A 27625-nucleotide genomic window follows, 5' to 3' on the forward strand; every position below is an offset into this window, starting at 1 on the left:
AGTACAGTTCCACACATTTACCTCGTTGAAGTGGTGTGAACTTAAGTATTGAATGTCAACAGCCTATTCCCATGAAAGGCATCACAACCAAGACCAGTCCTGTTCTCACTTGATGTCATTGCATGATTATCATGAGTGGAAACACTGGCTGATGTTTTTTCACTCTCTGGTCCCAGGACATTGAAGCCAATTTAAATTCCCCCATCGTTTCCTGTCAGTGTTGAGATCAATTAACTCAAGATCGAACCTATGACCTTTTTGTTCTCATTGCCTCATGCTACCACACATGTGGTGCATGTACCTGCTGGGCCATTAGGGCAGCTACAAATACTTTGTTTAAGCTTATTTGTGAGAAACCCCAAACATTAGGTATTGAGTAAATGGAGAAATACAAGAGGAAATAAAAATCATACTTTCACAATAACTATCTTAGATCTGAAAATATTTGTCTTAGCTCACTGATTATGATCTTTATACAACATGCTTCAAATAGATTTTGTATACAGAAGTTTGTGGTTTCAAGTCCCACTCCAGAGACTTGAGCACAAAAATCTAGACTGACATTCCAGTGCAGTGCTGAGGGAGTGCTGCATTGTTGGAGATGAGACGTTAAACCGATGCCTTGTCTGCTTTCTCAGATGGATGTAAAAGCTCCCTTGGCATTAATTCAAAGAAGAGCAGGGGAGTTACCCCAGTGTCCTGGCCAATATTTTCCCATCAATCAACATAACAAAAACAAATTATCTGGTCATTATCACGTTACTGTTTGTGGGAGCGTAGTGTCCGTAATTGGTTGCTGTGTTTCCTACATTACAACAGTTACACCTTATCAAGGAGGCTTTGAGGGTGTCCTTGAAGTGTTTTCTCTGTCCACCTGGGGCTCGCTTGCTGTGTAGGAGGTCCGAGTAGAGCACTTGCTTAGAGTCTCATGTCGGGCATGCGGACGATGTGGCTCGCCCAACGGAGATGGTCGAGTGTGGTCAGTGCTTTGATGCTGGGGATGTTGGCCTGAGCGAGGACACTGACATTGGTGCATCTATCCTCCCAGTGGATTTGCAGGATCTTGTGGAGGCAGCGCTGGTGGTACTTCTCCAATGCTTTGAGGTGCCTGCTGTATATAGTCCACATCTCTGAGCCATACAGGAGGGCGGATAATACTACTGCCCTGTAGACCATAAGCTTGGTGCCAGATTTGAGGTCCTGGTCTTCAAACACTCTCTTCCTCAGGCGACCGAAGGCTGTGTGGCACACTGGAGGTAGTGTTGGACCTCGTCATTGATGTCTGCCCTTGCTGATAGTAGACTCACGAGGTATGGAAAATGGTCCACCTTGTCCAAGGCTGAGCCATGGATTTTGATGACCAGGGTAGTACTGTGTGGTGGGGTCAGGTTGGTGGAGGACCTTTGTCTTACAGATGTTTAGCATAAGGCCTATGCTTTCATATGCCTCGGTGAAGGTGGCAAGTGTCGTCCGCGTACTGTAGTTCGATGAGAGAGGATGGGACGACCTTGGATCTAGCCTGGAGGTGATGTAGATTGAATAGGTTCCCATTGGTAAAGTATAACATCCCCACCAGCACCTGGGAATCCCTGGCCAAAGACCACCCAAAGTGGAGGAAGAGTATCCGGGAGGGCGTTAAACACCTCGAATCTCGTCGCCGAGAGCATGCAGAAACCAAGCACAGACAGCGGAAAGAGCGTCGGCAAACCAGGCTCCCCACCCACCCTTTCCTTCAACCACTGTCTGCCTCACCTGTTACAGAGACTGTAATTCCCACATTGGACTGTACAGCCACCTGAGAACTCACTTTTAGAGTGGAAGCAAATCTTCCTCGATTTCAAGAGACTGCCTATGATGATGACAACAGTGACTACAGTTCAAAAGTATTTCAATGGCTGTAAAGCACTTTGGGATGTCCGGTGGTTGTGAAAGTTGCTATTGAAATGCAAATTGTTCTTTCTTTCTACAGATTTATATTTTTTGTTATCAAAAATATGGAAATATACAAAAAATGGACCCACACGTACACCATGGATTCACAATGGTATGAAGCGCATACAGTATAGACCCAATATTAACCAGGAGTAAGAATTAGGTGGGTGAGGGTGATTTTAACTTCATCTGCATTGTGCCAGTAAGCTGCCTGCCCGAAACCAGCAGCTGGCTGGTGGGTAGCAGCGGAGTTTCAGGCAGCAGGAGGCCGGCACCAAAAGAACAGTCACTGGCAACGAGGTAAGGGGAGGGTCTCACAGGTGGAAGGGGAGGAGCTTGACTCTTCCAGGCCCCCCAAAAAATATTCTGAAAAAGTGCCTTTCCTGATCCTGTTCCTGCTGTCTTCTCCTCGTGGTGTCCCTGCTCGGGCCACAGTTAAAATTGCAGTTGGGACCCGACGACATTATATTTAAAGGACGCTGTGAGCTTCATGCGGGCATCCTTGCCACCTGTTGAGAAAAGTGCGGTTAAAATTGAAGACGGCACGATCGGTGCAGGACGTAGGCTGGTAAGTCAACTGACTAATTGTAACTGCCCGCTCAGCCGGTTTCTGCTAGGTAGGTAGGGTTAAAATTGCCCCTGTATATACTACATATACTTACATATTCTTGCATACACTACAAAATCTTATTACATTACATCTTTCATTTAAGTAGGATATTGTTCTATTTAATGTCCCAATACACGTCACAAAGCAAGGAAGTGTTTGATATCGAGGGGGACGATCGAAGATGAGCTGAAAGAGGTAGGTTTTGAGACGGTGTTTGAAGACGGAAAGGGAATTCAAGAGTACAGGATATGATGGTTCAGCCACTGATGGTGCAGTGGAGGGAGGCGGGACAGACAGACACTACATCCAAATTGGAAGAGGAGTGGATGAAAAGTGGGATGTAGGGCTGAGGAAGTTACGGAGGTAGGGTGATGGAGAAATTTGATGATTATGATGAAAATGTTGAAATCAGGGATGGAGCCCGAGCAGTGGATCGAGGTGATAGGTGAGCAGGAGTTAGTACAGGATCAGATATGGCTGGTGGAATTCTCAGTTGAGTTGGAGTTTGTGTAGGCTGGACTTGGGGAGGCCAGCCAAGAATATATGGGAGAAGTATACCTGAGAATGACAACCACAGATGAGCATTTCAGCAGCAGTGGGATGGACATGGACACAGGGGTGGCTGATGTTGGAGAGGTGAAATAGGCACTTTTGGTGATAGAGTTCAGCGACGGTGGGCTTGAAGCTCACCTCTGGGTCAAACAGGACATGAAGATTACTCACCATTTGGTTAAACCTAAGCAAACAGCTGGGGAGGGGTACAGAATTGGGCCCAAATAGAATGGCTTTGGTCTCATTCATCTATGACTTAATGTCAGACTGTCAATCAAGTGACACAGTGGCAGTCATGAAGCTGAGTATGGTGGCACACGGTAAAACTGGTGTCACCAGCATATGTATGGAATCTGAACCTAAACTTACATTTTTTATTATCATAATAAAATGTGGTATTACTATACTAGCATTTATTTGATACTGCATACTGCCAGTCAGCATTACTCTTATCTGTAATACCTCATCTCATAGCTAATTTTCAAACTTCAAGCCATAACAGTTTAACCAGAATATTGTACAGAAAGTAGTCACTGTTGTAATGTAGGAAATGCAGCAGCCAATTTGCACACTGCAAGCTCCCACAAACAGCAATGTGATAATGACCAGATCAAGTTTTTTAATGATGTTGATTGAGAGATAAACATTTGCCTCGACACCAGGAATAACTCCTCTCTTCTTCTTTGAAATAGTGCCATGGGATCTTTTACATCTACCTGATAGAGCAGACGGGGCCTCGGTTTAACATCTCAGCCAAAAGACGGCACCTCTGACAGTGCAGCACTCCCTCAGTACAGCACTGGAGTGTCAGCCTGGATCTTTGTGCTCAAGTCTCTGGAGCAGCACTTGAACCCACAACCTTCTGACTCAAGAGGCAAGAGTGCGAAAGAGTTTGAGGGAGTGAAGTAAAATGGTTTCAGAAGAAAATTCCAGAGGGCAGGGGTATAATGGCTGAAAGATTGGCAGTGGAGAAGCAGTAATCCAGATTCTGTGGAGTGATTTGAAGACATGCTGTGTAACAGAGAAATAGTGGGGATGGGGGTGATATGTGTGCAAGACTTTGCTGAGAGAGGATACAGACAGCAGAGTTCTGGATTTACTGATGCTTGTGACCCATGGAGATAGGGAGGCCAGCCAGAAGAGCATTGACCAATCGGCATGGTGATAAAGGAGTGAATACAAGTTTCAGCAAAGGAACTGAGAATAAAAGAGAAATCCAAAGAAGATGAAAGGAGGCAGTCTTGGTTGCATGTTTGGTATAAAACGCAATGCAGGACAAGATTGTACAACACTGAGTTCACCCCGGATGACGAGCCAGGGAGGTTGATATAGTCAGAGCCAGAGGCATGTGAGCCCTTTGCAAACTAAATAGGCTGGGTTCAGTTCTGCTGATATTGAGCTGCAGGAATCTCAATTCATCCATGATCCACAGTTAGAGACTATAGCAACAACTCAATGGTGGTGGCAGAGAGGTAGAGTTGCGCATCATCATTATACATATGGGCGCTGCTCCTGTGTTTGTGGATGAGGTTACTCACCAGCAGGTCGCAACTGTATTAGGACAGGTAGTAGTGGTGGTCTTCTGTGATATTATCGAAACCAATTTGAGGAGTTACTGTCCTGCAATCACTTCAAGCTATCAGTCATGCTTTCTGTATTAAAAAAATAATGCCTTTCACGACCACAGAACGCACCAAAGTGCTTCATAACCAATGAAGTACTTTCGAAGTGCCACTGTTGTAATGTAGGAAACACAGCAGCCAATTTGTGCACAGCAAGCTCCCACAATTAACTAGTTTATTTTCTAGTAATCTACCACTGAAAAAACTCAATATATCTACAGATGCCTCATCACTGTTAGTTTTACAACACTCTCGCACATGTTATGTTTTATCTACAGTGTAATAGAAAGTCTCTTTAAATAAAACTTCAATTTAATTATATATAACAAAATAACTGAAGTTGAGTTCCACTCAGTAAGTCAATCGCAGGAGTCTACTGATGTTCATTGAGCATCTGAGCAGCCTTACAATTTGAGATCTGAAAATATTTATAGTTTTTAATAAGATACACACTGATATTATGCAATGAATCTGAAATCAACTATTTTACTTCAACATTTCAGACAGTGATGCAGAAAAGATTAATTAATCAAGTTTTAAGTTGGCAGTTCCTTTGACAATCATGGCTCTGACCAGATCTGTTCAAAACGTGAGCAGAAACAGGTACTTAAAAATGTGGACAAAATGCAGTAATTTAGATAATTGACGATTATAATTGAATTTGCTCGACAACGTTCAGTTTAACAAACCCAAATTGTCTCTGACACGACATCCAATAAGAAGCGAAAGGGGAAACAGTCACCGGCTTATTGATCAATAATGTTGATTGGGACCAAATAGGCTTTTTAACTACTTCACGTACTTTAGATGCACCAAAGATTTGATTCCAGCATTTGTTAGATGTTACACAAAGAAAATGCCCTCATTAAGTACTACATGGTTGCACTGTTGTTAACCATTCTGAGCAAGACTTATGCCGGGATGATAGGTAAATTGCATGATTGATATCCCTAAAAGCACCAACAACATTTTTTGCCTTGCAAAATATTTATACTTCATATATCGTGAACTTGGAAGGTAGTACAAGTGTAGTATAACGCAATAAACTCTGTTGCTTCCCGTCAGCACGCTGTTTGCATACACAGCGACCAAGAGCAGCCGCATGGGCGAGAGGAGACGCCTACAGGTGCAACATGAGGAAAGCAGCAAACTCGATTCCTGTGTAGACACCGTGTAACAGCACTGGAGAGCAAATCACTTTCATTTCACTGTCTTCAACATTAAAAAAATCATAAGCTTCTGCAGCAACATTAATGCTGAAGAAACAATGAGTCATTTTTATTGCGGGATAATTCACATTATATATATATATATATAATGTGCATTTCCCATGTGTATTGGTAGAAGCTCCTGCTTAAAAGCCCCCCTCCACACTTTTGTTTGATGTGTTCACGCTTAAATCCTCCATCTGTGGCACAATTTTAATGCCTGTTGCCATTCCAATAAACCAACTTTTTTTTCTCTCTTAAAAAGACTGGTCTGGAAAAAAAGTGGGCGTTGAATGTGCCCCTGTCCAAGCCCACTAATGAATATTAATGAACGCATACGTCTGTCTCTCCTTGTCTAGATGAAGCAGTCACTATCACTAGACGGGTGTTTTTTTTGTGTATGTGTGTGTGAGGGGGGGGGGGCGGGTTTGTTGTGTGTGTGATCGAGGAGGAAATTTTTTTTTTGGGGGGAGGGGGGGAAAGGAGGAGGGGGAGAAGACTCGCTCTTGGAAAATAAAAGGAGAATAATAAAAAAAAGAGAGGAGGCTTTTTTTTGCATTGATGATTCGCTTTCTTTTCAAATTTTTTTTATATAGCAAGTGTCTTCTCCAGTCGTGCATGCGAGAATCGGTGGACTATATTGCTGTGCGGCGGCCCGCTCCACCCTCAGTTCATCCAAGTGCAGGCAAGGCGAAGCCATGGGCATGGTGTGTAGACGGATCTCACTCTTTGCTGCTCTCTGGCTTACCGTCTTGCGGACCCAGGTAGGTTTTGTGCGGATCATTCGCCCGTGGTAGTCATTTAAAACGAAATCATAGTCACTTTTTTTTAAAAACCCACTTTTTTGTTGCAAATTGCAAACTTGTGCAGTTGTAATAATTTGCTCTTTATCTTAAGATTTTTCTCTCCCTATTTTTTGCAACTGCTCCACTCCGTTAGATTGAGGATTTATTTATATTTATATTATTTTTTTCCGCCCAGTTGCTGCCAATTGCATTTTTTAAGCTATTTTTCTCTCTTTCCTCCACCACCAGCTATCCCTGGCATCGGGGCAGTTCGAGTTGCAGATAAACTTTATGCAGAACATTAACGGCGAGTTGCAGAATGGGAATTGTTGTGAAGGGAGCAGCAGGAATCCCCAGGACCGCAAGTGTGTGCGGGCCCAGTGCGACACCTTCTTCAAAGTCTGCCTGAAGGAGTATCAATCCCGCGTCTCCCCCGGCGGACCCTGCAGCTTCGGCTTCTCCTCCACCCCGGTCATCGGAGGCAATACCTTTAATCTGAGAAGCGGCGGCAGCGGCAGCGAGCGCAGGATCGTGCTGCCCTTCAACTTCGCGTGGCCGGTGAGTGCCGGGGTCTGGCAGTCCGTGTACGCCGGGCAGAGGCACCGGGAGCCGCAGGCACATGGAGCCCGAGTCCTGGCTCCCTCTCTCTCTGCTCCCCTTGGTGCCCCATCACCTTTACACTTTGCACTTCTTACACTAGTTTTGCAGGCAGTTTCCATGCTTGTTTACAAACACTTTAAAGACCAGTTTTGACTTTTTTTTAGTTTCCACACTTGTTTTAAAGCACTTTCCATTCTTGTTTTCAAACACGTTTTAACACTTGTTTTCAATCCGTTTATTTTACACTTGTTTTAAAACATAGTGTGTGGGTGTTTTATTGGCGACGTTTAGTCCTCATGACTGGTGAGGCCACCGACAGCAAAGCAAAAACTAGATGCAGTTGTATTTCTTTTTAAAGAGGACATTTGTTGTGCTTGTAACGCACACTCCATCACAGTTCAGTATTTTTTTTTGTGGGGGGTGGGGGGGATAGAGAGGAGCAGAATGTCTTGCAAAAGTGAGTCTGTTCATTGCCATCTTAAAAACCTGCAGCCCCCTTCCCGCTGAGCCAATGTGGAATTTCGATGTATGGTGTGGCTGCAAAATGCAATGCACCCAAAGCTTTTTCACCTCTGCACCCAGCACTTAACTTTGGATTTAACTTCCCCCCCCCCCCCCCCCCCCAAGTGTCTCCGTTTAATGTGTTTAGGCCTGACCGTGTGTTTTTTGAGTAATTGGGAGGTGGAATTGAAGCGTAGGAGCACCAATGTGTTGAAATTTTAAAATTATAAAAATAAAATGTTTGTAGACTTAAATTGTAGATCTATCATCTTTATCACAGTTTAAAAAATAGGTGTCTGTTATTACACCATATTGGGTTCTTCCACTCTAATTTCAGTCAAGGGAATTAAAACCATTCCTATCACTGAAACCTGGAAAAAGGGCCAAGTAAATTTGCTTTTAGATCTTTTTTAGTAATAAATTGTTGAGTCAGATTCCATGTGACTGGGGCTGTGACAATGGAAGTTACTGAAAGCTGTTGGTTCAATAGGTAAACATTTATAGTAGTAATCCTGCGGATGTATATAAAGTATGTCTGTAGCTTGAACATTGGTGGTGAGTTCCACTTTTAAATCTAACCCCATGTAGGGGTTTGATTTGTTTATTAAAAAAAAATCAGAATTCAACTCGTGACATTAAGTACTCATTTGTGTTCCTATACACATGGATGCTAATGTGCAGTTCCCAATGTCTCACATTGAGAGTACATGGATGTGAATCTTGCATTGTGGCTGGTGTAGTCTTTCTATTTCCATTTAGTCTAATCAAAGTTATCGTTCACTTTTTAAAAAGATTTTAAATGAACAAAAGATTGATGGGCAGATGAGTAGTAGAGTTGTGTAGTTACAATTGACGCGAGCCTACAAATTCTAAATTACTGCTTATTTTGAGTATAGGTCTGAATTTGTACTTCACTATAGAAATGCTAGTTTGTGGGAAAATGTGAAATTGAATGCAGTTTGCAGCATTGCAGGTTTTTTCCCTATCACAGGAAAGTTCTTGCCATGTCCCTAGTGTTAAATGAAAGGCCATCCCACTGAAGCACACAATACTACAAAAAGTGCCAGTTTCTTTGAATGGGTCTGTTACTGTGACTGACAGCGGAGTTGCGGCTTGTAAAGGAGAGGATTATCTTGATTACTTGCGGGGCCCCTAATAAAAGATAAAATGAAGTATTTGCAATTGATAAGTCAGTGAAAGAGTTGCGCACAAGAGCTATATGTTGGCTTGTTGGCTTATCGAGCACCTGGTAAGCTTTACTAGTACTGTATTAGCCAAGTAAGCAGTCATTGAAGTATTAGTGAATGGCCTTTATGTGAATATTAGTGAATGGTCTTTGTGAATATGCAGTGTGGAGAGGCAAGAGGGAAATGAAAGTATTATCTGTAAAGTGTGGTGATGCATCGTGCAGCCCTGTCCAAATACTGTGTTTAACTGCATCCCCTGTACTTGGACCTCCATAGTCATCAGAGTACTGGTCTTTCATTCTGTTGCTATTGGGGTTTTAGTTCCTTGTTATGGGTTTAGTATTATAGATGACCTGATACAAAGGAGCACATTCCTTGTAATTGGGGGTATATGGTTCAAAAAGCTGCGTTGCCTTGACTACAACTATTGACACTTCCTTTCTTCCCTCTTTGTGTTGAAAGGTGAGCTCTAATTGGACATTGTCATCTTGCATGCTTGCTTATTCAGAGAGCTTGTACTTGGCAATTCCAGCCATTATGGCAAATAAGCAAATGCAAATTGTACCACCGTCGGTGAGGCAGAAGTCAAGAATGTCGGAACAGTTGTGTATATAATAGTAAATGTGAGGGTGATACTTTTTTGCACATAGTTTACAGCTGAGTTCTGATGTGTTGGGTTTGACGGGGAAATGCGAATAATGGGTGTGGAAATGGTGGGCTGTAAATTCATTTAGATGATTGGAAGGTTGAATGGGTTGCTAGGAAACATGGAAACAGCCTAGCGTAGAGGAATAACTAGAGTGCACTAGAGCTGCACCTGCATTGGAAGGAGTTGGCACAACTGCATGTAAAAGTCAAACCTGAGTTTAAAACCCTGCACCATTTACTTAGTGATGCAACAAGCATTAGCACTGTGGTATACACGGCTGTAGTGTAGTTCAGTGAGTTTAACTTTCTTGCTTATGGGGCAAATAAAAGCCCACATTATCTCCAGTAAATCTGTCTCCTGCTGTTGATGCAGAACTGCTCAGAAAAGCATGACCAGGTCATGACAATGCACGGTGGAATAGGAAAACTAAAATGAGTGCAATAGTCGGATGTATACTATATCTTCGGGTGCTGTAATTCAAATACCTGGATCTTATTGACTGTACAATGCTAACCACTGTTAAGGTTCATTGCCTTACAAAAGGCTTTGTTGCCTTGTATTTAATTTGATTTAAAATCCCATCAAAATAATGTCCTGTAAGTATGCTAACTAAAATGTTACCTTTGCTATCCCACCATATCTGCTTTACAGATCGGAGTTTTGGAAGTTTTAAAAACCTATGGTAACTTTCATTTTGAGAGAGGATGCAGAACAGTAATTCAGGAGTAAGACTGGAAATCAATTTCATATATTGTAGTTGGGCTAGAAATCAGTTTGGTGAATAAAGCTAAGTGAAGCTTTGGGAATCACTACATCGAAGCCCTGCCATGTTACACCATGTGTATCCGATTCAAGAAGGCGGGAGTAATTAAAGTTCTGTCTGGATTTGCGCAGTTCATGTGTGTAAGTCTCTGACTCGTTCTGCTTAAGTTAGTGGGTTCCCTCTGGAAATAATCAGTGTTAGTTCTTCCCTTTTGGCATGTCTGGATCAAATTTCAGTTTGTTTAGAAAACTAAAGCATGGTCTTGGCATTGGTTGGTTAGCCAATTGATAGCAGTTATCTGCAAGAAGCTGAGATAACAAACTTCTATTCAACTAAAGCACTGATTTGAAAGTTGGTTCAGCTTATTGAGATGGCAGGTTCAGATTGGCATTTAAATATATTTTTATTTTCAAGAAAAGGCAAACCCATCTGGTTTATTTTTTTTCAAAATTCTAACTCTTGTGTATTTAAGTTTAAAAAAAAGTATTCACTTTGCAGTGATAACATTCAGCAACATGACAGTAATTCACCAAGGAAATAATTTGTGGTGAAGTTGGGGCAGCTACTAAACAGCACTATAATGTTTCCAGCATTGCAAAATCCCTTTGCTGTTGTCATTTTAGAACTCCCATGGATTTGATATGCAGTTGTGGTCTCCAGGCAGCGTAAGTGAGGCTGCACCTGGTACTTTGTGTGAAAGTGTGTGGGAAATCTCTGGCTAGTCAGTCAGTGCACTGAGCCTGCCTTCTGGCACAATCAAAGAATGGTAATCAACTTCAGATGCCGGATGGGTTTTTTTTAAAGGAAAAAAAGCACACTCTTTTGAGGTAGATGAAGTTTACTTAAATGATCTCTTTTTATGCCAGTGGGCACATTGTTTTATGGCCTAATTTAACAGAAATGTTCCTGTTAAACAAAATAGAGAGGGGAAACCTTACTACACTTTTAAAATTCTGATTCCATTTGGTCATGCACTCCCGGAGTTGCGATCAGATTTCAGTTTGATACGATGTATATTTTCACATTCACACAGATATGGTGAACTTGATGCTAGAGCCAGTGAGCTGGACAATGCTATATTGTCATGTGCGTGTTCCTGTTGAATAAAGAATGTAGTGGATTAAATGTAATGGGGACACTTTTGCATCTTGGCATTATTGACGAAATAGCTGTGTAACTGAAAAATCTGAGGCTTTTAATGTTTTATCAGCAGCATCCACAAATGGTACAACCATCAAGAAACCACAACATGTCAATGAAAATGGCCAATTTATTTTCGAAGCCATTTTGTGTGGAGTAATGTTCAGTTAGTTGGAGGCTAACATTGGTCCCTGGCTCCAGTGCTGCCAATTTCTAGTGGTGTACAAAAAGACTGGCATGGAACATGCTTGTTAAGGTGCTGAATAGAAATGGCTAGAGAATATTGCTTGTATATGTTCAAAGTCATTAAGCACTGCTCCATTTAAAATTTTACCCTAAGTAACTAGACCTCTTGTCCAGACTTGCTCTTCATGAACCTGACTGCTGCGCCTGGCTGACTGCAAGGTATTGCTTCTATTAACCTTGCACCTTCAATAACTGGTGCATTTAATAGATTTATCAATGGGGATGCTTTTCTCCAAAGTAACTCAAGTACCGACTAAAAATAATGGAAAACCTTTATTCTTGCCAAGCTTAGAAAATGCAAAGGGCATGGATTTTACATCGGGTCCATGTTGGCATAACTTGTGCTATGCATTGTGTGGATGTGTTTTTTTCTCCTTTTTTATAAAAAAAAAATCCCGCTTGCCTTATCAGTATTCTGAGTCTAGGAAGTGGTGTTCTGGCCACCCAGACACAGGCGGGGATTGCTAATATTAACCAAGAACAATAGCAAAAGCAAACTGACTGCGTTGAGGATTACAGAATATAATGGAGCCATCCAGAAATAATGCTAATACGGGACAAGCAACAGGAAGCACCAGTAGACTCAGCATTGCTGAGCTTCCAGACACACCAGAACTTCACATAATGGCAACTTCAGCATATTATATATTCACAGGATACTAATTATTCCAACAGGCTTGCCAGATCAGACATCAGCCCAGTTTATGGGATGTTGCACACATAGTTTCGATAGCGGTACTTTTGTCTTTCATCGTTCGGCAACCGAAGGACAGCTGCTGGAAGAGAGGGGTGCTGGCCTTCAGCTGCCAGTTTGGCCACTGATGTTTGAAGGGAAAGAGCGAGCAGCTGCTTATATCATTAATTTGTTTTACATCTCAACTTAATGTGGCAATGAAGTGTTTCCCTTCTGTTCTGGAGCCAGAGATTATTAATTTAGCTCGGGTTGGTGAAACGAGCAATTTTCAGTGTTGTATCTGGACACTTCCTCTCCCTCAAAAAGCGGCCGTAGTCTATTGGAGCCATGCTACCACCTGACTTGTAGGATATTGGGCTAAATGCCTCTGGCAGAGCATCTAACTAACAATGTCTGCCGTTCGTTAGACTTGCTCGTGCACGTTTAGGTGTTTAAACGTTTTTTTCGTATGAAATAAAACTATTCCGCAACATAAATTAAACTTCCTAACTGACTCTGCTCGAAGAAGCAAATTTTAAATTATTTTACAAAACGTACTAAAAGGATAAATAACTAATGGAAGTGCTATGGGCCTCAGAGGTTCATTTTTGGAGGCGAGAAATGGTAAGTTCAGAGTTCTTTTTAACTTTGCTAATTAGCCCTTTTAATTCCCCCAACCTAATTACTGTTCTTGAATGCCTGCTGATTCCTTGGGTGTGTTGGAATTTAATGTAGGAATTACAAATGCATTCCAATCTGCTAATGCGAATGTTAAATTTTGCATCCATTCATTACATTTTAGTATCCATTTGATAGAGGTGTGTAAAATCATGAAGGGTTTAGATAGTTAATAAAGAGAAACTGTTTCCAATAACTGAAGGGTTGATAACCAGAGGGCACGGATTACGGTGATTGGCAACAGAGCCAGAGGTGACATGAGGAAAAACCTTTTTATGCAACGAGTGGTTAGGACTGGGACTGCACTGCCTGATAGGGTGGTTGATACAGATTCAATAGTAGCCTTCAAATAGGAATTGGATAAATACTTGGAGAAATAACTGCAGTGATATGGGGAAAGGGTCGGGGAGGGGGACTAACTGGATCGCTCTTCAAAAGAGCTGGCGCAGACTCAATGGGCCTTCTCCTGTGCTATGCTAGTCTATGATTCTATGATTTCTTTTTTGCAGAGCAGCATCGCATAAGATCTTGATCCAAGATTCTGACCTTGACTTAGATAAATCGCTTTGGTATATAACTATATAGTTCCTATAGCCCATTGGAATATCTCCTTAATGGCATTGAGCAATTAGTGACTGATTTTCTATATTCTTTTTGATCTGGATAATCCCCCTTTTCTCACTTTGGAACTGGAATAGAAAAATAATTGATTTGAAAATTATATTATTGTGATCTTAGAATTCTAAGATCACAATAATATAATTTTCAAATCAATTATTTTTCTATAGTTTTTGTATAGTTCCACTCCTAGTTTACAGAACTCCACACTCAAAATTCTGACTTTTAAATATGTGTGGTAGTAATGACATTTTTAGGTAAATTAAGCTGCCGGGTGAAAGCTAGGATTCTTTTAAGGAAACAAATATTCAAAATGGGTCAAGCACTTAAACACGGAAGTGCTGTGATGTCTGTTGTATTGACGAGGAGAGGTGAATAAGTAACTGCAAGTGCTGGAAATGCACAGCAGATTCATCAACATCTGAAAAGATAGGTTAAATATTTTAAGCATCGACCCTGTCCAGGGCTGCTTTTTGTGTCCTCCAGTCTCATGAAACTTTTTCTTTATCACTTTCCCAATGTCCTTTGCTTTTTCTCTTTCTCCTGTCCCCATCCCCCTCGATTAATTGAGCAGTATATGTGGCCAGAACTGGTGTTGTAGAAAACTTTAAGCAATTGTTCCTATTTACAGTTCCATGGTCGATTTAAGAAGTCTTGTTCACTCCCCATTGTAGATTAAAATCTACATATATATTATAGTTAAAATATATATATTCTCCCAGCCCCCGCGAAAGATATTTAATTTGGTAACTGTGTTCTGCGCAGTAATTTATTCCAAACTTTGCATTGCAAACTTGCTGTGCTGCTGTTACGTTTTATTAAATTGTGGGGGGTGACGCATTATCGAAACTTTACTACAGTAAATTGTCAAATAACTTAAAGCTGTAAAACCGTTGTGCTGGTGGTGGGAGAGGGGTGTGGGGCCAGTTTCCAGCATAGAAGTAAATATTCTTTTTTGAAAAATAAAATACCGAACATTCAGCTTTTAGAATATTTCAAAAGGGACTGAAAACACTGTACAGGATATTGCATCAAAATGGCTGAATTTATGGCAATTACTTTAAAAATAAACACTAAATGCATGTATTTGTCGTTATAAAAATCTGATTTTTGAGCAAAGGTAGGCTCAGTGATGTCACTACTCAAAGGGTTACATTTTTTATGGGTAGATCATGGTTTGACTGCGTACCCGAGTAATCCGAGTAATTATAATGATAGACAGAATGATTTCTTTGTGCAGGATATACTGGTTTGAATAACTGCACTGTGTTTTGAGCTGTCCATTAATTCAGTGATGAGCATAGGTCAAGTCTGAGCATGGGAAAAATAAACGGCATACTGATATCTATCCCGTACTGATAACCTGGCAGTGAATCATTGGGGGAAAATTTTAATGGGAAAAGTCTGCTGTGTTGTGTGTTTTAATATTGACTATTTAAGTAATAAAGTATGACTGAGTTAGTTTGTCCATGGTAAACCATTAACATGTGGTCTTAGTTATGACACCTTGTACATTGTAGTATTTTACCTGTTAATGCAACCTGGAAGCTTTTATTTAACTACATTTGGAATTTTTTTTTAAACTTGCTCCTGCAAGGTGATTTTAAAATAGTAAGCATAGCTGTTCCACCATTAAATGAGTGGAACAGTAACTATATCATTTATTTTAAATTCCCATTGGCCTTTCCCTCCTGAGACTAGTGGAGGATCTGGTTCCAAGGGGGCCATTAGCACCTGCTACCTTCTGCCAAGTGGCTTGTACAGCGAGTGTTGACTGTACTAAATTGATGGCTATTCGGCAGTGTGTGACTTCACAGCTGAGCCTGATCATGGCCTCAACTGACACCTGTGCTCCTGCACGCTTGTACTTTCTAGCGTGAATCACTAGATTGTGATCAGGAGTCTTTCTATTTCTTCCCCCGCTCCCCTGTCCAGACACACTGCAGTTTGATTGTCTTGCTCTTTGGCTGAAATTCACTAACTGCTCAGCACAAACTGGGGACTAAGCATGGGACCACCTTATTCTGTTGCTGGAGTTCACACTACTAACTACATTTACTAATTGAGGCATCAAGTTCATTTATTGCAGATTTCATGTAAGATTTTAACTGATCAGTTTGTTTGTCTTTGGTCTCCACCACAAACTCCGTTCGCTAACCAATCACTCAATCCTCTCCCTGGCAACTGTCTGAGCCCAAACCAGACCATTTGCAACCTTGGTATCGTATTTGAGCCAGAGATGAGCTTCCGACCACACATCCGTGCCATCCCCAAGACTGCCTACTTCCACCTCTAACATCGCCTGACTCCAGCCCTGCCTCAGCTCATTTGCTCATCCATGCCTTTGGTATCTCTAGATGTGATACTTCCAATACGCTCCTGGCGGCCTCCTATCTTTCACCCTCCATAAATGTGAGCTCATCCAAAATTCTGCTGCCCGTGTACTAACTCGCACCAAGTCCCGTTCACCATCACCCCTGTGCTCACTGACCTACATCGTCTCCCGGTCCAGTAATGACTTAATTTTAAAATTCTCATCCTTGTTTTCAAATCCCTCCATGACCTCGCCCCCTCCCTATCTCTCGAACCTCCTACAACCCTCCAAGATCTCTGCGCCTCCAATTCTGGCCTCTTGCGCATTCCCTACTTTAATCACTCCACTGGCGGCTGTGCCTTCGGCGGCCATGCCTTCAGCTGCCTTAGTGCTAAACTCCGGAATTTCGTCCTTAAATCTTTCCACTTCTCTACTCCTTTAAGACGCTCCTTAAAACCTAGCTCTTTGACCAAGCTTTTGGTCACCTTGTGTGGCTAGGTATTGTATTCTGTTTTAACGATCCTGTGAAGCGCCTTGGGATGTTTTACTACATTAAACGCTATATAAATACAAGATATTATCTATTGTGTTGAATTCTATGATTTCGGATTAAGGGTATGGTAATGCTTGACCACTTTATATTCAGTGATGCCCAGCTTCTTCATCTGTGCCCATTGCTGGCATATATAATGCAAAAGTTGGATACCAAACTGCATGTGCATTGACTTTTCTGAGTTGTTTACTTTTGGGGGTTTAATTGATTCAAACTTTTTGTTACTACACTTGAAAGCAAGCCTCCGATTTCAAATTTTCGGTGGCATTAGGTAATGCTGTGACCCTGTCATCTGACAAGTAATTTTTAGGCTGCAGGTTGAGAGTCTTTTAAATTGAGGCGTGAGGTACTTGTCTGGGCTTGCCTAGTTTTGTTCATGTTAAAGGCTTTTTCCCACAGTTATCAGTGAGTGAAACTGAAGTTTCGTTCTGCTTTGAATATGACACATAATTGGGTCTCAATCCAAAAATACTGTTTATCACACCTTTGTTTATATTTAAAAAAAAGTTGGTAATTGTATTCACTAAAGGTTCAGGCTTGGTTGGTTGGACTATTGGTGTCGGCATTTGACCTTCATAGTTATTTAGGAAATTAAACAGCGTTGGTTCTTTAAGTGGGCAAAATAAAGATTTAAAAACTGCTGACCTAAATAGTCCTTGTGTGAATGCAGAGTATAGAACCATGCAAGGCGTCATATCTAGTATTACTGTTCAGTGGTGACCCAGTGTTGTAGAATTCCAATGGTTCCAGCGGGATAGTGTTATGCGTGTAAATGTGGTGAGTAGGTGTGTTCCAGGATGGTTTTCCGCACCAGCTTTTGTTGTGCAGACAGGAAAATGTTCCTTTCTTCTGCTGAGATTCATGAGATCTGCCCTTCGATACTTGATACTTGTGGGAGCAGTGATGGCCTAAGACAGACAAAGCTTTTTGAAAGGGGTGCTGAAATGAAGAAAACCCATGAGATTGTATTGCTCGGTTTAGCTCGTCCACCTCAGAATGTTCTTCACTTACAACAGCAGCAAAAAAAAAAGCATTCTTGACATCTATTGTGCTGCAGAAACCAAATTGACAGCTTCTTAAGGTTTAAATCTGCTAAATGTAAAACATTTAGGAGCTTGAAGAGAGGTGGAAATGAAAGATTTAAATTAACTTTTGTGTGGGGGAAGGGTGGTGGAATGTAATTATATCCTTTCCACTTCCGATGGTACAGGTGATGAGAGCCTTTTCATTTCAAGATCAGAATGCAATTTTAATACTTTAATAAAATCTGCCCACCTCAAATGTTAAGGAATGCGCTAGATATTTAATCACAGTTTTAAGTGTGCTTGCTAGGCTCAGCAAAGTACCTGTACTACAAATATCAGAGGGTAGTGCAGGTACCTTTTTATGAATGGGCTTTTAAAAGAATGGTGCTTTTATGCTTCCTGATTTTAATGCATGCATTTTGTTTTTGTCTTGCAGAGGTCCTATACTTTGATTGTGGAAGCCTGTGACTACAATAATGACACCAGTAAGTGTTTGAGTCTACTTGGGTTACAGATTTGTGCACAGTATAAATAGAAATGGCATGCGCAGTAAGTACATGTTACATCATGTCATTTTTACTTAACCAGGAAGGCTCCATTTGGAAGTGTAGAGGATGTAGGTAGGCATTTCCAGATATCTCAGTCTTGGTTTGGAGGCTGGATTTGTGGTATAGTTTCTTAGCCAATTGTTATCTAATGTAGAGTATACTATGATTTCTCTTCCCCTCCCCCCCCCCCCCCTCCCCGGTAGAATCTCAATTAGTCTCTTTTGGTCCTTGTTCTGATACTTCATTCCACATTATGAATCTAAAGAAATGATGCAGTCTAGTTGTGGTCATATTTTTCTTGAGCTTAGCCCATTCCCAGTGTTGGACTGTGTGCTGACAGGTGGGCTGGGGGGAGGGGGAAGCCAGCAGGGAGGAACACGCCTTACTTGGTTATGAAAATGTTTTTATACAGCTGATGGGTAATGGCAGGTGTTAGGGTCATGGAAGCCTATGTGGCCTTGACCAGAAGTAACATGCACAACTGTATATCATAAACCTGTAATGTATGTGAGGCTTGCATTCCCTCTAGCTATCGCAAAATTCTCAACTGTCTGTATTAACACTTGACCCCAGTTTAGGATTTCCTGGATTTTCTAAAGTGCGCACACTATTTTTAAAAATACTTACCAACTGAAAGGAATACCTGTTGTAGATAGAGAAACTAGATGAAACATGAGCATTTTTAACTACAGATTGTCAAACTGCCCTCAACAATTTCTCGTGCTATGTGGTCCCACGTGAAATTGTGACTTGGAAGTGCAGCTGAGCCCCATTTACGACAGGGAGCTAATGGATATTACTGGGGTTATAAAAGGCAGAGGTCTGCTATTCAGTCTTAATTAGACCCTGAAATACTGCAGAGACAAATCACCCATTCACTAGCGATGCAATAATACTTCACCTGCCATGAATTTATTTTTAATTTGCATTTGTCCTACATCACACTGTGTAAATTGGTAGTGGGGGTGGGGTGCAACATGCCTATTCCTGCTGATCTTTTTGGATAAATGAATTTTTGCTCAACCATTGGTGGCCGTGCCTTCTGTTGCCTAGGCCTTAAGCTCTGAAATTCCCTGCCTAAGCCTCTCTGCCTCTCTACCCCTCGACGCTCCTTCAAGAAGCTCCTTAAAACCTACCTCTGACCAAGCTTTTGGTCACCTGCCCTAATTTCTACTTGACTCCGGTGTCAAATTTTTAATTTCATAATACTCTTGTGAAGCGCCTTGGGACTTTATATACATACAAGTTGTTTGCATTTGTTTTACACAGTTGTGAGTTTTGTAATTGCAAGAAGGGAAGCTAACCTTACATCTATCATATTCATAGGCAGTCTCTCTAGCAGATTTATGATGTACAGTTGTGCAAATTAAGGCAATCTTGTATCCGGACAAATTCAAAAATCTACTGATGAGTTTAAGATTTCTAGATTCTTGTATGAACCCTTTTGCCTAGATTCAACACTTGTGCGCCATTACCACAACCCTGGGTTGGTGATTGGCCCAGACGGTCATGTTTTGGGGCTAGCCACGTAGGATATCGGTGAAAACTGGTTGACGGTTAGTTGTTGCAAACAGAGGAAGCAGAGCGGATGTGTTACTGTTCTAATACTGAGCTACTGGGTGTCAAAAAAAAACCCTTAACTGGATCGAGATATATAAAAATGGTGGATCTGGGCTTTAAAACATTTTCTTACTGTTGAAGGTCTACATTAACAGAAGGGATTGTCTGATGCTGCAGATTATACCTTAGTAAAACGTATCATCTTTGGAATGAGCTGGTGCCTTTGGTGTACGAGTGCAAGACTATTGATTTCTTTTATTACACAAAATGATCAGAGTTAACCAACTGGAAATCTGTCAGTTAACCTCCAGTTCTTTATTTTAACAGCTATACGTTTAAATTGGGTTTAACAGTATTTACAATATCTCAGGCCAGATAAAGTCCTGTGTTACATTTTTAAACAGGTGGGTATCTTTGGTATGCTAGATTGTTCTTTAAATGTAGGATTGGGAAATAACTTTCTTGCCACACCCTATGTAAAATCTGGTTATTATCCCTGATCGGTCTGTGTGTGTACTTTATAAAAGATCTTTTTAGGCTTGTTCAGGGAAAAGGAAGGTGTGATACTTTAGGAAACCAAGGGTTAATATTCTGTGTGTGGTTTACCTGGGTGATCCTGTGTGTTTTAATCCGTTGGTTTATTTTCCATTTGGGTTTATCAGGAATTGTTCCAACAAAGTGCTGTGGGGGTGTAGTGAGTTATATAAATGACCTGCAGCATTTAAATCTGTGAGCAAGGGAACAACCTTTGAAAATCTTTTGGAGTCTGACAGCTTATTAGCTCTGAGGAAGTTGGTTGGAAGAAATGTTAGTTATAGATGTATCTATAGACGAGTACTGCTTTGGTAGGTAATGATTATTTGAACAATGATCTTTATAATCACAAGGTAGAACCGTTCCAGTTATTAAGAATGCCTCCTTTCTGCTGGAGAAAGGAAATTAGGCTTGTAACAGTTTGACATGTTCAGTTTGGTTTCAATTGCTTACTTTATTATGGTTCTAACATGCAAGTCCATTTAATTGTCAGCTGTGTGTGTACTTTGGAAATGACAGGTAAACTACACACAATATTAACCATTGGTTTCCTAAACTATCACATCTTCTTTTTCCCTGAACAAGCCTAAAAAGCTGATCATTTAATTGCGTCAGCTGTTTGGGTACTTTGGAAATGAACTCTTGTGTTAGACCCATAATAAAGTAAGCAATTTAGCAGTGACAGCTGTGGCTCTAGGTAGCACACTCGCCTCTGAGTCAGAAGCTTGTGGTTTCAAGTCCCACTCCAGGGACTTTGAGCACATAGATCTAGGTTGGCACTCCAGTGCAGTACCAAGGGAGTGCTGCACTGTCGGAGATGCTGTCTTTCAGATGAGAAGTTAAACCGAGGCCCCTTCTGGACTCTTGGGTGGATGTAAAAGATCCCATGGCACTATTTTGAAGAGGAGTTATCTTCGGTGTCCTAGCCAATAATTATCCCTCAATCAACATCACTAAAACAGATTATCTGGTCATTATCACATTGCTGTTTGTGGGAGCTTGCTGTGCGCAGATTGGCTGCCACGTTTCCCACATTACACCAGTGACTACACTCAAAGTACTTAATTGTCTAAAGTTTTAAGACGTCTGGTGGTCGTGAAAGGCGCTATATAAATGCAAGTCTTTTTTCTTTGATTACATTAAACTGCTAGAACTACTGTAGTGGTAATCTGCACTGAAACCATTCTAGAAATTAAAATCGGGTATTGCCATACACTTTGCAGAGTATTCCTGTTTATCCTACATAATTGCTCGTACAGCTGTTGGCAAAATATATAAAATGCTACGTCGCAGTTGCTTCTTGAGCTTTTTACACTGAAATATGTCCCATTACCAAAGTTATTTTAAGTTTAGTTATTAAGGCTCAACTTGGTTATTAATATTGTCATAGCATTAGAAAATTGCATTACTATGCCAATATTTACTCCTAATTTGGCTCCGTTGTGTACAATCTGCTAGGATGGTGGTAAATGGTAGTTTATTCTGGCATGTGATCTTCCCTTAACATCAAGAGGTTGGGCTGACTACTGGCACAATTGACCTTGGATTGAGAGGAGGGGAGGGAGAGAGGGAAAACAGTTCAGTGCTATCATTTTCTAACTGTGTGCAGATATTCTGGATGTTTTATGATAAATCTTCACTTTCTAGCCAAGTGCTGCCGGCAGCAGGTTTAAGGGAAACATTAAATCGGCCAGTTGTAGGGCTCTGAAGGCACTGTGAAATGCCACAGAGCTCTATGATGTGCCAGACTGATGCTAAATATTATTTCGGCGGCATAATTTAAAGAGATACTGCTCCAAAGTTGTTTTCTGAAGCCAGAAATGACAGCTAATAATAGATAACATCTAAGAGCCAATGTACCATACAAATTCTGATCACAGTGTGAAACCTCTTCTTAAGAGGGCAAGAAGTCTGCCATGCAGGAGAAGTGTAATTTCAAGTGTTTGTAGATTTGTTATTGCTGCCAATCCACGGCAGGATAGGGTATTCATTCAGTATATGTCGCCCAACATCAAGCTTGGTGTTAATTTGAACAAACTTAGCCAAACATTGAATGAGATCACTTTAATATCAGAAGCATGTCAAATGTTGGGTTTCTTGACGTGAAGAACAAGTTATGTCGACATTTGCACTCTTAAACAGCTGCAGGGAACCGGACCGCTGAATATAACTGGTATATAAGAATACAGAAATTAACCAGTATTCTATGCAGCAGCCTGTTAAATGGATCAGTAATGCATACGATAGTTACTGTTCTTGCTAGGGATTCAGAGAAACAAAGGGCTAGCATCGGAAAAGACCATTCGGACCGTCAAGCCTGTTCGCCATTCAATCAGATCATTTGGAGAGTGGTTATTCTATAGCCACATCACCGGAGAATCGATGCAGTTTTAAAGAGTTGAGCCAGCTAAGCAACCATTTTCAAACTATACTTTGTGTGTGTGTGTATATGGTATTGAGATGTTTTCTTTTCAACATAGGTCCAGGCGACACTATAGAGAAGGCTGTCTATTCTGGGATGATCAATCCCAGTCACCAGTGGCAAACTCTGCGCCACAATGGTGCTGTTGCCCACTTCGAATACCAGATTAGAGTGATGTGTGACGAACACTACTACGGCTTTGGATGTAACAAGTTTTGCAGACCGAGGGATGACTTTTTTGGACACTATACCTGTGATCACAATGGCAACAAGACCTGCTTGGAGGGCTGGATGGGACTTGACTGTAACAAAGGTTTGTTTTTTTTTCCTTTTTAATGTGACCTGTGGCAATGATTTGTTCCAATTGATTTAATTGTGATGGAGGCATTTTTTAAAAACTTCTTTAATACTAGACTCATATACCTGTACAAGAAGGGAAGAGGGTGGCATTGGAAAGGAGCAATTAATTTCCTTTTGTGGAAACATCCCAGGAATTTAGTGTAGATCAGAAAAGAAAGATTGTGTTCATCACTTAAAAGCTCTCTAAAAAAATTCTTTTAACTGCGAGAACACAATTGTTGAACTGATATATTTGTTCTTTGATAACCAGATCTGAAATAGCTAATGTTGATAAAGCATGTTGTTAATAATTCAATGTTCCAGTATTGGTGGTTTATCAGATTTAAATCCCAATTGCTGTTTTCAAGCAGAATACACTTTTGGGTTCACAGATTATAACGCTGGTGGGGATTAAACCATGTCGAGGGGAATGTTTAATGAGTTACCCATGTACTGGTTGAATTGTGATGCCCTCCTCTTCTTTTCCAGCTATCTGTCGTCAGGGTTGCAGTCCTGAACATGGTTCCTGCAAAGTGCCTGGGGATTGCAGGTAAACACACAAGTCACTCTGAAAGCACTGGGCATTTATTGTAAACCTGAGAGTGAATGGGAATAATCGGTAACATTGAAAAAGCAGTACCACTAAAATAGATACAGAGAACACTTTCATAAAAAAAAAGTGAAGCTCTTTAGAGCTTTTGGAAAACTTTTTTTTTCCTGAACCAAGACTTGCTCCAGGATTTAGGACAGAAGTCCATGTAAATCTTTACTAATCTTGCTGCACTGCTTCCAGAAACCTTTTTGTTTATAGCCTTTTGAGCACTGCCAGGTCATAGAATTCCAGGCTTCCTGAGTTTTGTGTGTTTAAAGCACCATATTGAAAACTGTTCCAATATTCCAGTAATTAAATGACATGCCAGTAGTAATTTTTTTTTAACATTACACTTGTCAGCTTGGCTCAGTAGCTAATATTTTCTGCCCTCACCCGAGTCAGAGAGTTGTGGGTTCAAGCCCCACTCCAGGATTCCAACGCACAAATCCAGGTTGACATTTCACTTTTTGTTTTGAAGAACAGAAAGTTGTCCTGGCCAACATTTGTTCCTCCAACCAGCGCAAAACAACGGTTGTGTCGGGCCTTGCTTCAAGTTAATTGTCTGCTGTATTTGCTTACAAAATATCAGTGATTACATTTCAAAAATAATTTATTGGCAGCAATACACTTTGGGGCATCCTTGGGATATGAAAATTGCCGTACAAGTTCTTTCTAATAAAAGTTAAACCGGTATGACTTTTTTTTTTAAGTCGGAATATGCAGGACTAATAAAGATCATATCAGTCCATCTGTCTGGCCTGAAGATTCGTGAGCCGAGTACACGATTAACTATTTTTTGCCTGATATTTTAACTTTCATTAAAATGGATCAAACACTGGAAACAATTCTGGATTTATCTCCACACCCTAAATTAACTTTCAATACATGGTTGTTTCGTTCTACCTCCTGGGTTCCAATATTGATTTTTATTTTGGAGGTGGGACCGGAATAGAATGATTCAGCACATTCAGCCCATCGTGCCTGTGCCTGTATGGGACAACAAACAGGCTTCAAAGAATTCCACTCCCAAGTCATTTGAGGTAGATGAGTTGAAGGATTTGACGTGGTTTTTCATTCATTTTTTTTTTTAAGTATCATCAAACAGGAAGCATTACAGCCCAGCCAGTTTACCGCAGGCCAATGAAGCTCCGATGAGCTTTGTGATACTCCAAAAGTTAAATTGACATTTAAAAAAATGTATAATGAGAGTTTAGATGTTTTAAAAAAATTTTTTGTATGTAATTGGTTTTAGGAACTGTGCAAACATTTATTATTCAAGAAAGAGATGGTAAACGCAGGAAGAGCCCAATTCCAGGGTATTTTAACGGTCTGTGCTGTTGAGGGAAGGGAGGCTGCAACCATGGACTTGCTGCCTGTAGACTGAGTTCTTTCTACATTGCTTGTTCTTGACAGTGATAATCAGCAGTTGCTCGAACTGTAAACCAGTTCCATTTGGATCCATGCCCCCTCCTCTCCACTCATTCTGCCCTTCATTTTTCTTTGTTTCCCGCCCCTCCCCCCTCCCCATCCAGTGCATGAATAGCAAATATCTAAGCCGAAGTAAAGCATTCTTTAAAATGGGATTAGCTACATCAGTCTCTGCTCCTCTCGGTTGCACTCGAGTGTTGAGAGGTTAAAGGCTGCATGGCATCTTGTCAGCAGCAACTGATGAATGCAGAAATTCGAATGCTCTCCTTTTAATCTTTGATTCAGTTGTAGCTGCTTCTCATTTGCAAATTTGACAGCGCAATTGTGGATTAAGTTAAGGAGGCATAGAAATGGAATCATATTTTACGAAGTTCACATTTAACAAAAGTATGATACTGCCCTGTTAAAAGGCTTGTGGGGGGGGAAGGAGGAGGAATGGCGAGGAGCTTGCTGGGGAGGGGTAAAGTGAGGAAGGAGTAGGATAAAAATGCTTCACTTAACCTACCATTCCAAAAAGTGTAAATGGTGTGTGAATATACAAATTGCTTAAAAAGATGCAACATCTCTTTCTCCATGAATCTTTCTCTCACAAGACTCTTGTTCAGGGGAGACATCATTCTAAGAATGACACCTGTCTATTTTGATGTGCAAATACAGCTATTGTATTTACAACCGGCTTTTAATCTGAAGGTTAACTGAGCAGATTTGTGCCTGAATTAAATCCTTAAGTTCTTCTATTAATTTTTGCTAATTGCCATTGGGGTCAAATCAAAACCTGGTTGTTGATTAAACTGATGAGAGCAGATGCTGAGATCTGTATCAGGCGAGGCTGACATAGATTTGTGCTGCTGTCATCAGAATAAACATGCCTAGCAGGAGTTACTGCAATCGAGCCAGTACAGCAAGCTTTGTTTCTAGGACCTGGGCCTCCCTTTTTTTTTAAAACCAGCTCACCTCCCACTCATTGTCTGGACATGCACTGGTGATTATTTACTTAAGGTGCAACTTTCCCACACTTAATTTGCATGGCTGTGTAGCTCTAGACTGAACATTTGTATCATTTACAATGGGTTCACCATTTTATTCCACAGCTGGCTGACCTATCTGTAGGTTAGGAAGTGTGAAGGCATTTGGAGAAATCTAGGCCTTGCGTTCAATAATTTTTGGATTACAGAACTGAGCATTGCTTGACCCAAAATGTGCCTTTAATTATCTGGGATTTTTTCGTACATTTGATGTCCGCATGTAGCATTTTAATATTGATCTAGTTGAAGTTTATGCGTTTGAAAGATTTCTAAAGTTGACTTTCTGGTTCCATTTTAATACAATTACTGGCGAAGCCACTTAGTAATTAAAAATGCTTAGTTCGTGCTTGAGCAGTTCACTGTCTCTGCTGTGCTAACTTCAGCTTGGATTCTGCTGGTTGGCTAAGATTGCTCATCTGTGCAAATCTAATGGAAATAGTTAAGAATTTCCCATGAGAAAACTTGCTGATGTATATTAAACAAAACAGGGCAACCTTTGTGGAAGGACTGTTCTGGATTAATACCTAATGCTGGGTTATATCCCTTTTTAGAAAAGTATATTTTCTTAGGCTTGTTAATTTGTTGACTTTTTTTAAAGTAGTTTTTGAGTTGAATAGTAAAAGCTTAGCTTGAAGCAGCATCCCCCCACACCCCTGTTTTATAAATAAGTCACTTCATTTATGCAGTGCAGTTAGTCCTAGCTTTTACTGGCCATTGATCTTTTAAAGATTGCAAATATTCATCTTGTATCTCTAATATTGTCCAGTTGTCTAAAATGACACTTTCTAGAGGTTTAGCTGCTAATGTAAAATGTGGGGGAAAAAAGTTAACAATTTGGGACTGTAAATGTTTATTAGCCTGCAGCTCATTTTAAGGCAGTGCTTGTATACTTTAATTAGAATTTTTTGCAGAAATTTGCTACTGATAGTTAGCGGATGGATTTGTTGTTTTTTAATCCCATAATCAGTTCAGAATGATTGTTTTTCAGGAAAAAACTAAATGCCTACTTAACTAGCGTGGACAGGTTTATTTTTGATGATTTATTCACTGCTTTGGGTTAATTGCCTTCTCACCACTTAGTCCCGGATTCCATGTCGACTCTCTGTATTTACAGATCTCTTGCTTCCCATTACATTTGTTTTTAAAGGGCCAAAGAATTAGCAGGCTTTGGGTAGAGGCCCTTTCTAAAAGTCTTAACATTATGCTAACTTTAAAAGAAACATTGATTTAAGAATCCTCATTCTCTTCCTGCTCCCGCTCCCAGCATAAACTATCATTAAGGAAAGTCAAAAACGTAACTTGTAATGTCTGATTTAACTGGGTAAAGTTATGGACAATTTTGGAGACTAATTTTCTGTTATGGCCCCTCGGGAAATAACACGGGAGTCACGAAAGCTGCAGATGTTTTTAGGTGCCAACAATCCAATTCAAGCTTAAAGGATTCCTAGTTTATATGGCACTTGCTTGTCTTGCTTTGCAAGTGCTTTCATAAGTCAATGTTGTAGGTCTTAGCTGCGATGT

General features: G+C 40.7%; 1 protein-coding gene across 1 annotated transcript in view; it reads left to right on the forward strand.

The window, feature by feature from the left end:
• The first annotated feature begins 6404 nt into the window (after window positions 1-6404).
• The window catches only part of jag1b (jagged canonical Notch ligand 1b), a 41499-nt gene continuing 20278 nt past the window's right edge, over window positions 6405-27625 (forward strand). Inside the window, exons 1-5 of the mRNA XM_070889849.1 lie at window positions 6405-6688; window positions 6959-7267; window positions 18093-18141; window positions 22779-23033; window positions 23549-23609. Coding sequence (XP_070745950.1) covers window positions 6623-6688; window positions 6959-7267; window positions 18093-18141; window positions 22779-23033; window positions 23549-23609 — 740 coding nt within the window. The 5' untranslated portion in view covers window positions 6405-6622. The remainder of the gene's footprint in view (window positions 6689-6958; window positions 7268-18092; window positions 18142-22778; window positions 23034-23548; window positions 23610-27625) is intronic.

This window comes from Pristiophorus japonicus, chromosome 9 (genome assembly GCF_044704955.1).
Source record: "Pristiophorus japonicus isolate sPriJap1 chromosome 9, sPriJap1.hap1, whole genome shotgun sequence".
NCBI lineage: Eukaryota > Metazoa > Chordata > Chondrichthyes > Pristiophoridae > Pristiophorus > Pristiophorus japonicus.